The sequence below is a fragment of the Diplotaxodon limnothrissa genome, linkage group LG15, assembly GCF_057381915.1.
Source record: "Diplotaxodon limnothrissa isolate DT_005_m linkage group LG15, D_limnothrissa_male_GT1.1, whole genome shotgun sequence".
NCBI lineage: Eukaryota > Metazoa > Chordata > Actinopteri > Cichliformes > Cichlidae > Diplotaxodon > Diplotaxodon limnothrissa.
In genome coordinates, this window is record NC_140610.1 from 25,455,221 (window position 1) to 25,468,092 (window position 12,872).

The window sequence follows — 12,872 nt, forward strand, 5'->3', positions numbered from 1 at the left end:
CGTGTGGAAAAACCAAGACGCAAAATAACTGCCCATGAACTGAGAAAAGTCAAGCGTGCAGCTGCCAAGATGCCACTTGCCACCAGTTTGGCCATATTTCAGAGCTGCAACATCACTGGAGTGCCCAAAAGCACAAGGTGTGCAATACTCAGAGACATGGCCAAGGTAAGAAAGGCTGAAAGACGACCACCACTGAACAAGACACACAAGCTGAAACGTCAAGACTGGGCCAAGAAATATCTCAAGACTGGTTTTTCTAAGGTTTTATGGACTGATGAAATGAGAGTGAGTCTTGATGGGCCAGATGGATGGGCCCGTGGCTGGATTGGTAAAGGGCAGAGAGCTCCAGTCCGACTCAGACGCCAGCAAGGTGGAGGTGGAGTACTGGTTTGGGCTGGTATCATCAAAGATGAGCTTGTGGGGCCTTTTCGGGTTGAGGTTGGAGTCAAGCTCAACTCCCAGTCCTACTGCCAGTTTCTGGAAGACACCTTCTTCAAGCAGTGGTACAGGAAGAAGTCTGCATCCTTCAAGAAAAACATGATTTTCATGCAGGACAATGCTCCATCACACACGTCCAAGTACTCCACAGCGTGGCTGGCAAGAAAGGGTATAAAAGAAGAAAAACTAATGACATGGCCTCCTTGTTCATCTGATCTGAACCCCATTGAGAACCTGTGGTCCATCATCAAATGTGAGATTTACAAGGAGGGAAAACAGTACACCTCTCTGAACAGTGTCTGGGAGGCTGTGGTTGCTGCTGCACGCAATGTTGATGGTGAACAGATCAAAACACTGACAGAATCCATGGATGGCAGGCTTTTGAGTGTCCTAGCAAAGAAAGGTGGCTATATTGGTCGCTGATTTGTTTTTGTTGTGTTTTTGAATGTCAGAAATGTATATTTGTGAATGTGGAGATGTTATATTGGTTTCACTGGTAAAAATAAATAATTGAAATGGGTATATATTTGTTTTTTGTTAAGTTGCCTAATAATTATGCACAGTAATAGTCACCTGCACACACAGATATCCCCCTAAAATAGCTAAAACTAAAAACTACTTCCAAAAACATTCAGCTTTGATATTAATGAGTTTTTTGGGTTCATTGAGAACATGGTTGTTGTTCAATAATAAAATTATCCCTCAAAAATACAACTTGCCTAATAATTCTGCACTCCCTGTATGGTGTGGGAGAAATTTAAAAAAAAAAAAAAAAAAAATCCACATACCAGCGAATACTTGGAGTCATGGCTGGAAAGTTCAGAAAGTTGTTTTTATTGTTTGTTGTAAAATTTACAGTTTTTATAGCAGAAGATTTCTTTTTAAAAAGCTGCTGCACAGTCATCAGTTATTTGATTACCTGTTGCTGTTTGCACAAAATCATCATTACTGTGTTAAACACACATTTTAAACCTAATCAAGAATGTCAGCATAAATATTTATGAGAAACCCAAACTGTATGAAAATCACTTATTCGAGTTCTGCAGTCCTCTGCTTACACACACACACACACACACACACACACACACACACACACAGCACCTGTGCTGACGCATCTTCCCAGCGACCAATCAGTTGCCTCCATTTATCAATCATAGAAGTAATCTGCTTGGAGTGCATAAAATGCTTTAACGTTGAGGCTACTCGGACCTGCTCTGTGGGTTTCGTGGCGTCTGACTGCGTCTGCGTTTGTTTTAGGTACCTGGAGGTAGAGTGGGAGGTGCGTAAAGGCACTCAAAGGAGTTTTGGGAAGGACGTCATGAAGGGTTCCAGCCCACGCGTCCCTCAGCAGGACAACTTCAGCGACTGTGGCGTTTACATCCTGCAGTATGTGGAGAGCTTCTTTGAGGTGAGAGCTTTATAGAGTTGGACATCGGTGCAGTTCTGGTCAGGAGTTGAAAATTCAGGCTGCTCTGTAAGTGACATTTGTCCTTCGTCCTTTCCGTACAGAATCCGATTCCCAGCTTCCACCTGCCAATGAACCTGTTGGAGTGGTTCCCTCAGCAGAGGATGAAAACGAAGCGCGAGGAGATCAAGGAGCTTATCCGAAAGATTCAAGCTCAGCAGGAACTGGACAAGAAGGAGTCTGACCAGGTCGAGGCTCCGCCGGGCTCCCCAGAGGAGCCGGAGATCGAAGAGACATCTGGGTTGAACGGCAGACTGCCAAACGTACCCATTAGACCCTGAATCCACCTCACCCCCCTCCTGTTTGGCGTGGGAGGGGGGCGTGGACCTGATTGTACGCTGCTGGTTTCACTTTGACGTGTCTGAAACGTTCCTCACCTCCCTCCGTTAACCACAGATCACACCTGAACTTTGTACTGAATAAATGATGAAGTGTAAATACGCCGGAGTTTCTCCCGCTGCCTTTGTAATTTACTGTTATACGAGTCATTCATGGAGTGCCCCGTTAAGTTATGTTTCATAGATGTTCTTCTCTCTGCAGGAGGATCCCTGCAGAAGATACTGTCTCGCTCTCGCATTGGTTATTTTCTAAGCTTTCAGGTTTGTGTAGACAAACAGAAGGAGAAGAATAAAAGAACAGAAAATTGCTGTCTAAGTTATAAGGATCCACCCGTCTGAGGAGAGAAACAGTTTTTGGAGAGTTGATTTCCAGCTCGTGAATCACACGGTCGTAGTTCAGTGCTTGTTGTGTCTCTTCCATGTGGAGTGGATAAATTTTCAGCATTAAAAGAAAACTTTTGATGCAAGAGCACTTCCTCTGCCTTAGCTTCTCATTTGTTTCCTCAGCCACAACATCGACACCCACCGTCACAGCGCGGACCGCCGGTCAGCTGATCCGGGCTCCAGCTTCAGGTGGAGGTTTGGTTTGAGCGTGATGTGGGAGGGGTGTAAATGTAGCAGGAAAATATCCTCCCAGCTACGTGCTGTTGATATACAGTGGCTTGAAAAGGTATTCGGCCCCCTTGAACTTTTCCACCTTTTGTCACATTACAGCCACAAACATGAATCAATTTTATTGGAATTCCACGTGAAAGACCAACACAAAGTGGTGTACACGTGAGAAGTGGAACGAAAATCATACATGATTCCAAACATTTTTTACAAATAAATAACTGCAAAGTGGGGTGTGTGTAATTATTCAGCCCCCTCACATGTCCTTTGTCCTTTCCGTACACATTCAGATGTGCAGAGCTGGTAGAGACATACCCTAAAAGACTGGCAGCTGTAATTGCAGCAAAAGGTGGTTCTACGAAGTATTGACTCAGGGGGCTGAATAATTGCACACACCCCACTTCTCAGTTATTTATTTGTTAAAAACGAAGTGGAACGAAAATCATGTCTGATTGTACACCACTTTGTGTTGGTCTTTCATGTGGAATTCCAATAAAATTGATTCATGTTTGTGGCTGACAAAATGTGGAAAAGTTCAAGGGAGCCGAATACTTTTGCAAGCCACTGTAAGTGAAATGAAGCAGGTATGTCAAACATCAACTCTGCTGAATTTTGTTTTCACCAATGTTTGGAGTTTTCTGTGACCTCATCCATCTACCTGAATGTCTTCCTTGACTTGCAAGGAGTGCCTGGAGTTGGCCACCCCTGCTCTAGACGCTGCTGAACTAGCCCAGGGGTGGGCAACTCCAGGCCTCGAGGGCCAGTGTCCCTGCAGGTTTTAGATGTGTCCTTGAACCAACACAGCTGATTTAAATGGCTAAATTAGCTCCTCAACATGTCCTGAAGTTCTCCAGAGGCCTGGTAACGAACTAATCATGTGATTCAGGTGTGTTGACCCAAGGTGAGATCTAAAACCCGCAGGACACCGGCCCTCGAGCCCTGGAATTGCCCACCCCTGAACTAGCAGATTAAGGAGCTGCTTCACTCCTGGCTGTTTCATCTGGGCCGCCTAGATGCCGAGAGGACTTTGAACGTCTCTGTGTGAACCTGCGTTAATTAGTTCCCTTCATATCAGACCAATCTGTGAACCTGAGAAGCAACCCCACACATAATGCTATCACCCCTATGCTTCACAGTAAGTCTGGTGTTAACAGTGCCTGGTCTTTCCTCAGCAATAATTTAGTTCACTCCCTAAAAATCCAAGTTTTGAATTCATCTTCAGGATTTCACGCTCAAGTCTGGAAGGTGGACGTCTCCATGTCAGGCCTCTGATGCTCAGTTAGAGGCTGTTGGGCTATGACAAAGGCTCTTGGCTGATAATCTCGGAGTATAACGTCTTTTCCCACGACCACCAGAGTTGCTCACTGCAGCTGCATCAGCTAGTGTTAAATCCCTTGAACCAAATTAATCGCTGTAGTAATTATCCAGTGGAAGGTTCTTTCTAATTTGCTCTGTTCAGTCCTGCTGGTGACTTTATTTTATATATGTGTTTTTTTTTTTTAGCAGGCAGCGTTCTTAAGAGATGTGAGATGTCCACTTTCGACCAATCGTGGAACAGTAAAGATATTACGTCTGAACCAGTCAACTCCAGATTTTCTCTTCTTAATTGGATCGAGCCCCACGTCACATAAAAACACATCCATGCAGACAGGCAAACCGAACCGGTCCCGTCACCATCCTAGGAAAGTCCAGAAAGGTGACTAACCAGCTGTTTGATTCTTTTAGTTTGATATGCCAGTGAGCAGAAACATCTGGACCTGCTGTGTGTCCTCACTCAGGTGTGGCTCCTCGCAGTGATCAACATGAAGCAAGTTCAGTTTGTTGAAGGTCGCCTGCTGCATCAGGTGGTTTGTTTGAAGCGCTGCTCTCAGCTTTCAGTTTTCTAACCAGCGTCCCATTACAGACAATAAAACATTCATGACTCCTCTGCGGTGTTTTGTCCTTCCACTTACCATGAAACCTTTACAGCATCAAAGCATTAAATATAAATTAAGTGTTTTATGTGTTGATGGAAGCCGAAGCCCTCATCATGATTGTCTTTAAGAAGATAAAACCAGCGCCTGCTTTACTTCCTGGCTTCTTTCCAGAGTTTTTAAATCAAGAGCAGCCACTCAGGCAGGGCTTTCTCCAGCTGCTCTAACAGCCTGAGCTTGTACAGTCTTATTATTTCAAACTTTAAATAAAGCCTCGTAGACTCGAGTCTAGCGTTTCTGACTGACACAGACTGAATACATCACATATAACCTCATCAGATGCTTTTCTGCTCTTACTGATCACTCAAAGCACTTTTCACGCATCTTTTTGTTTTATTCCCTGAAATGCTTCATCCACTTTGCATCCACACCAAACAGACACAGCTGTGGTAGGAAGCCGGAGTACCCGGAGGAGGAAACCCGGTAGACCCCAGGTCTCATCTTGAGATCTACATCAAAGAGAAAAGAAAGCACCACAGGAGATGGCAAATACCATAAATAGACACAAACCACAACAAGAACAAAAACACTTCAAAGAGACACAAAAAACACAAATACACAAAGGATCTACAAAGAGACATCAGTAATGACGAAGACACAAAACTACCAGAAATAGACAAAAAAAAAAAGACTCAAGCATCTGCATGCAATGAGTAGGCAAAAATAAGTGTATGCAAAATATTACAGAAGACACAAAACCACGTGAAAGCAGCACACATTTACCTAAACAAATATAAAATGACCATGAAACAACTTTCTACACTTTTAAGAAGACAAAAATAATCTTAAAAGAGAAAAACACCTTGGAATGGACAGAGCAAAAGAAAAGGAAATAAAACGCCTATGTAACAGAGAAACATACTGTCTCGCAACACACACAAAAATTACCAAAAGACACAAAAATGATAGCAAAAACAACGACGACGACAAAACACTCCTATGTGAAACAAACGATTAAAACGCATCACCACAAAAACATATAAAAACAGACACACTACTAAAAGGATTAAAACAAACATAAAAACAAACATATGGAAACGTCATGAAACAATTCGAAGACACAAAACAACAACAACAAAGCAATCCATGCACTGACTGCAAAACAACACAAACCGAGCACAAAGAAATCACCAAACTACGGAAAATGATTACAAAAATAAAACGACGTGAAATACGATGAGGCAAAAATAACCACGAAAAAGATGAAAACATTTTGTGAGAACCGCTGAAGAGACACAAATGTAAGATTTTTTGTGACCAGTGTTTAGAAATAAAAACACTATTTCGTATATTTCTTTTTTTTTTCTTTTTTGTGTAACATTGTCAGTTTTTCTCCGTTTTTATTCAATTATTCTTTTATTGATATAGTGAGAAATTCAGTCCAGAACAAAGAAAACGCGTCACAGAAGATTTTGGCTCATCTTTAAATCACAGACCAACTTTGACTCGAGCGACGAGAAGAGTCCTCTCAGCAAACCAAAGCACAAACTCCACAAGCATCTCAACCACCTGTGACAGCTGAGGCAACATCTGCATCTCACCTGGTGCTTACAGCTTCATTGATATGACCTGATTAATTAATGATCATCTGTATTTTACTGTATTCCATCCGAGAGTCGTGTGCTGTGAGTGTGGCAGCAGACAGATTAGCACCATTGTTGTCGTCTTTGACATTATCCCTATTAATCCTTCCTCACACACACATCTGAACGTGTAAAGAGTGGAGATGATTTTTCTACAGCCTCTGTGGGACTTCAGATTTATTCGTGTCAGAGCTTCTGCTGATTTTCCTGATTTGTCTCAGATGCTTCTGTGAGTCCCAGTTTGGAGAGTGATTTTACTCATGAAAATGAGCTTCCTGGGAACATGCCAGAAACAATGAAGCGAAAAACTGCAGTTCCTCTAACGGCCACATGAGGCTGATTCTAAAGGCGAGTGCATCCTCACAGAGAGCGTAAAAGCTGGACCAGAGTCACCAGTGCTGTGCTGTACTGCAAATTTGGGTTTTGATCTAGTACCAAGTAAATATCAGGCCAGTACTACCAATAGCTATACTTTAAACTTGTAAAGGCAGCTTATGTACAGGGGAGCAGCGTGTCGTGATTTATGAAATGAATAATTATGAATTTTCTGAACTCATTTTAGTGAGTACTAAATCACTGTAATTTTTACTTTCCACAGTAATTAGTTAGTACAATGAGTAGTTTTCCCTCTTCATAAAATCTCTAACAAGGATGAATAATTATTATGAGCCATCCATTTGGATGCTGCACCTCACTGTAGCTAATTTAAAACACTGAGCTGGACCTCTCATTTGGAGTTATACGACCAGTAGAAACCAGACCAGTGAGTGATGTCACGGTGGCTAAATCCATCTTTAAATACAGGCTGGGGGACCCTCAGGGCTCCGTGTTCAGTCCACTTCTTTTTTACAATGTACACAAACAACAGCAGACTTCCTGCTCAGAACTTTGATTCCTTCCTGGGATCTTATGTTTTTCACACTCTTGTTTAAAACGCAAGGGGTTTTATAATTTATAATGTAGTTTTTTAATTTTCTGTTATGTATTTGCAAAAAATAAATAATACAGCACCAAAAACATTTTCATTTCCTAAGTCAGACTTTTTATGAGATATTTTAGTTGCTGTGTGAAACCCTGTTACAAATGCACCAGATTTAAAAAATGTTCTTTAATAAACTCTTGGCCACTGGGCTGAAGGTCATCCTCGTATTAAATATTCAATTTCAGATAAAATTTAATAAAAATTACATTTAACAATTTTTCAATGGTTACACATTTTTTTTGTTAATTTTTAGCATTTATTTGCAAATCTTTGCTCAAATTTAAACTTTTACAAAGTCAGCAGATTTGCCCCCCCTCAATCTAAGAGACACATTTGTGATTATTTTATTAAAAATGATATGGGAACCGGGTTAAAATTAGAGTAACAGGATTGCACAAGTTATGCATTCAGCCACGTTAAGTAATATATATATATATATATATATATATATATATATATATATATATATATATATATATATATATATATATATATTACTTGTATTTGTAGATTAAATGTGACAAAAACCAAACAAAAGAAGGAAAAAGTGGATTTATAACTTATTTTAGAAATGTTTTTCCATAGATTTCTTTTTTTATTTGTTTATTTATTTTTTACAAAGTTTACACAATAAATGTGTGTCTTAGTGTTTATTTTCAAATTAATGGGGAGTGGGGGACAGAAATTGTTGAATATTTTGCTTTTCTTTTTAGCATAAAAAATGAAACTATGATAAAGCCCTCCTCTCCGGACAGCGGCCCCTGCAGGACGGACCCCTCCGCCGGAGATTATTGGCACAGCCAGTGACGTCACGGGGCCAGTTTCCCAGGATTGCTGCGGGAGTCGGAGGCTGCTGGGCGGGGAGAGCGTGGGCCAGGTTGCCGGAGCGGATCATCTGGAGACAACCGGCACTGTGCGGCTAGTACGAGCGCTCCTTTTTCTGGAAATTTCTTTTTTTAAAACCCTGCTTCTGTAAAACAAGCTGAGGAGTCCCGGGAGTTTCCTCTGAGAGCAGGTAGGTCGTACCGGCGTGCACCGGGGAGGTTTTATCTTTACAAGCCTGGGATGTTAGCTAGCTGACGGGCTACAGGAGACGCAGCGTCCCGGTGCTAGCAACAAGCAACCCGGGGAGGCAGTCCAGACACCGGGGACGAAAACCGTCGACACTGGGCTAAAAGCTGGGGGAGGAACTACCGAGTCCACTGGAATTTAGCGCAGTTTTCCCCTAACAGCATCCACCATCTTTATTTTAATTATTATTATTTTTTTACAATGAGTTAATATGCTTGGGTTTGTGTAGCTTTGTTGATAAGAGTTGATGCCACACTACCTTCAAAAACCTGGCCATTTAAAGTTTCTGTAACGACCAAAGGAGGGATGTACGAAAATTACAGTCTCCAATGCATATTTCGAATAATTAGGACCCTCTCTTAAATTCGGCTTACACAACAACTGCTGTGCCCCACTTTATTTCAATACAGCTTCCAACTTTTTAATGCGCTGCCATTACCACCCGATGGAGGGGTTCTGGTGGCAGGACTCAGTGTAAGAAGATGAAACAGCAAGATCAAAAAGTTGGATTATTTTCGTGGAAATTTTATACACCTGCCGAATGAAAACAGGTGTCTCTCGGATTATAAAAAACGATGACTCATTGTTCATATCCAGTGTGCGTGCGTGAAAGGCAAGGCGATTCAACATGTCACCTGTTTTGAACGAGGTTCGGCCCGGCGTGAGATCGCGTTAGAACATTTATCACAAGCCTTGTTAGGTTAGAGGGAGGTAAAAGGGGAAAGAGGCTGGCAGTTGAGATGCAGGTTCAGTGGTGCGTACATGACACGGGAGGCTGTGGTGTTGCAGCACCGATATGTCACATCTCACAACACGAGCAGGGCTGCGGCCTGCACAATGCACACTCAGCACACTGCTCCTGAGCCTGGGAGGAATCATCAATGGACATGCTTTGCATAAGAAAAAAAAAGGCAGAGTGGGCGGTGGGCTCGGTCTTTGTGATATTATTGCTTGAGCGATGATGGAAGATAATGTGGCATCTTCAGGAAAGTCAGGATGCAGAGAGGGAACGAGCCCAGGCTTTGCTCTGGTTTTATCTGTGTTGCATGATTATATAAGAGTACTCAGCTTTTATTGTGCGTTTCCTGAGCTCGTTGTTGTTGGCCTAGAGCTGCTTTGAAATCACTGTTGTGGAAATGATTATGACCCCAAATGCAGAAAACTGTGTGAATTACTCATATTTTATTCGATTTGTGATGCCCCACATTGCATATTTGTTCATGTATGAAGTTTTCAACGCCTCAGGTCCTTTTATAATAGAGCTCTGAGGTTATAGTATGCCTTTAGTTTGGGTGGAGGCCTCTTCAGCAGGAACCTTCTGATTTTCGAAGGGACTTTGACTTTTCTTTTATGGCCAGATTGCTGTATAATTTCATTATGTCACAACAGGAAATGACACTTGTTGTAAAGTGAGTTGCTCTTCCCTTCAGGAAAATGCAGGAAGGTCATGGATCAAGGTCCTCTTGACCACCTCCTGCTTTTAAACATGTCCAGTGGAAGACTAGCTTCTTTTTTAGATGTGTAACCAATATCAACAGCTGGATGGCACAAAATGTTCTTCAATTAACAACCTCAAAATCAGAAGTTATATACAAGTGTTCTGAAACTGTCCCAGGCCCCTTAGCATCCACAAATCTAGGAAACATTTTGATGGGTGGGTAAGTAGGTAGACGGGTACATATGTAGATAGGTAGGCTGATAGATGGATAGATACGTTGGTATGTAGGTAGATTGGTAGGTTGTAGATGGGGTACATAAGTAGATAGATGGATAGGCTGGAATTTATAGATAGATGTATATGTAGATAGCTGGGTAGGTAGACGATAGGTTAGCAGGTATGTGGGTGTAGATGGATAGCTTGGCAGGTAGGCAGATAGATGGTTCGGTTGGTTGGAGGATGGATGGATCATTAAGTTAGTAGGTAGGTAAATTGTTTAATGATTGGTAGATGGATACTGTTTTGTCCCCATGGGGAAGTCTGACTTGGACTCCAAAGCTACAACCCTGAGCACATATGGACACACAGCACCAACAGACAGATTTAAATACTAAACAAACAAGAAGGAGACATCACTCAGTCTGGAATTGCTTTGCAGTGCAACCTGTGGTTGTATCAATATATTCTTGGCCAGAAGAAAGGCATTGTTCAACCTGATAGAAAGATCAGTTTGCACTGCTGAGTCTGAATTGTCTGCCTGATGGCAGAAACTCATATTGAGACTACAGAACATGGATCACGCAGTATTCTCTCTTTTTGTGGGTTGAAGACCATTGAAGATGACGATCTTTCTGCAGTTTGAATATGCATGTTAACTATATTCTCAGTGACAAAGGACATTTCTTAAACTGTGACCTGATTACGCATTCTAAAGCAGCCCAATACAACTTAAAGAGATTTTGTTTTTTGTTCAGACGCAGTCTGCCATAACCATTGAGCCAAACATCAGAAAAGCTGTATAGTTCTGCTTCTTCTTTTTTCTAATTGTTCACAGCTTGTCTGTCCCTGTTCAGCTTTCCGTTTGAATTTCTGCTTTTGCTTGTCTGTCAAAGTGCTTTGTTATCTGTGTTCTTCCTAAGGTGCTGTGTAAATAAAGTTATGCCTGGTTATTGGATTAGTTGGATGACATGTTGCTCCCTTCAGCCCTTGCTCTTAAGTAGAAAGAGTCTGTCTGGATAAAGTTGATTTCTGGCTACAGAGCTTCCATCCTCTGTGCTATGGCTCTTGGTCAAGTGTCTTATTCGCGATAAGCTGTTTATGTGCATCTTTATCCACTTTAAGTTCTCTCGTAGACACGAGGAGGCCGAGGATTCAGGACATGATACGGCTTCGGCGGCAGACTGGGTTTAAATGTTCATGCTGGATGTAATTTCTGTCAGTAAACACCTCTCGTGCTGTGTTTTGTTTTCCTTGCATTGTCACCCTGTGGAGGAAGCAGTTGGAGAGGTGGGAGGATAGGAAGGAATGAAGTTGTCCTTTGCCCAGTCCAGGAATCCCTGGAATATCCTGAAATGTTTAGAACGTGCAGAATCTGAGGATGTATTAGCCTCGAGTGTAATGAAGTAAGAACACAGGCTGACGCGTCACCATTTGGGCGCTTTGAACTTTTTAACAGCTGTTGGTAAACGGTGCACATATGTTGAAAAGTTGTGCAGATTTACCACCAATCAGACCTTTAAGATAACCTAAGTGTTACGGGAAGCTATTATGTAAAGTTCCATTTATTTTTCCTATAGAAATTTGAGGTACTTCCTTCCTTAAATGTTGTAGGGAACGGAGGGAATTTCTACACTCTGAGCTTATATAAAAGTCTTACCTCACCTCGTCTTACTTCAGATTGTGTTTGGTCAAACTCCAGCATGGCTGTAATTTCTGTTCGGTTTTTGTTTCGGTTGCTTTCTTTTCTTTTTCTGCTCTGTTCTTTTTGCCTCGTCATCACCTCAGCTCTGTGTATTTTACAAATCCGACAGCTTATTTCATGCTTAGAAGTTTGAGGCACAGTCAGAACTCATGTTTGGACAGTTGCTTCACTATAATAACTATAACCTTACTCGTCTAAGGATGCTGACTAGAGATGTACCTGCCACTTACCTAAGTAAGAAAAGCCTCAGGAATCAGTCAAAATGAGCACGATAACAGGCGAGGTTAAACTATGACCATGCTGGTACGCTGCCTGTATCTCAGTGCTGTGTGAACCCGCTGATCACAGCACCCAATAATCGAAACATGCTTTTAAAATTGCTGAAATTTGTGGCAATGTGAGCAAAGCAACGCACCTGCAATTCAGTGTGACAGTGCTTGACATCACCGCATTCGAGGTGAATTGGAGGTGAGAGCGCTGATGCCATCACCTCAAAGTGATGGGTTGCTTTTATAATGCAACAAAGCTGATTGTTAGTTTCCCACAATTAGACTTTCTTTGGCTGGAAAAGCATATTTACTTTGACATTTTTATTTTTTTATTCCTGTGGTCTCATTTTTAAAGCACAGCTGGTCAACACTGGCTCGCCCCGGTCGGTTCCATCTCGTTTCCCACCAGACGGGGTGGTCAGGTCGCTGTTGTGGCGATTTGCGATGTCATTTAGTCTCAAGCCTCTCTTGTCATAGTTGGTCTGACAGTATTGAACTTCACCTGTGCTCCACGTGCTGTTCACTTTATTTCATTAATGCTTCAGTTTCTTTATTGCACTGCCAGATCCAGCAAAGGGAGGATTCCAGTTAAAGAGTTGGAGGAATTGAGAATAAAGCAGTTTGTAGTTCATAGTGTTTCTGACAGGCGAGGTCGTTCAAAGTTAGCTGTTTGTCAGAAAACTGTGCATTTTTTTACTTATTCCTTTCAGAGAGATTAGGTGCTAAAAATATGATCGAACTCTGTGGAAGACCCTGTGTCTACTGTCTCTACTGTGTCTGCT

General features: G+C 42.0%; 2 protein-coding genes across 2 annotated transcripts in view; both read left to right on the forward strand.

Moving 5' to 3' along the window:
- senp6a (SUMO specific peptidase 6a) overlaps positions 1-2,707 on the forward strand; it is a 29,799-nt gene extending 27,092 nt beyond the window's left edge. The window contains exons 22-23 of the mRNA XM_085372536.1: positions 1,696-1,846; positions 1,948-2,707. Of these exons, the coding sequence (XP_085228662.1) occupies positions 1,696-1,846; positions 1,948-2,184 (388 nt within the window). The 3' untranslated portion in view covers positions 2,185-2,707. The remainder of the gene's footprint in view (positions 1-1,695; positions 1,847-1,947) is intronic.
- A 5,556-nt stretch (positions 2,708-8,263) lies between these two features.
- Positions 8,264-12,872, forward strand: part of myo6a (myosin VIa) — a 153,755-nt gene continuing 149,146 nt past the window's right edge. The window contains exon 1 of the mRNA XM_085373330.1: positions 8,264-8,406. The gene's annotated coding sequence lies outside the window, so the exon portion shown is untranslated. The remainder of the gene's footprint in view (positions 8,407-12,872) is intronic.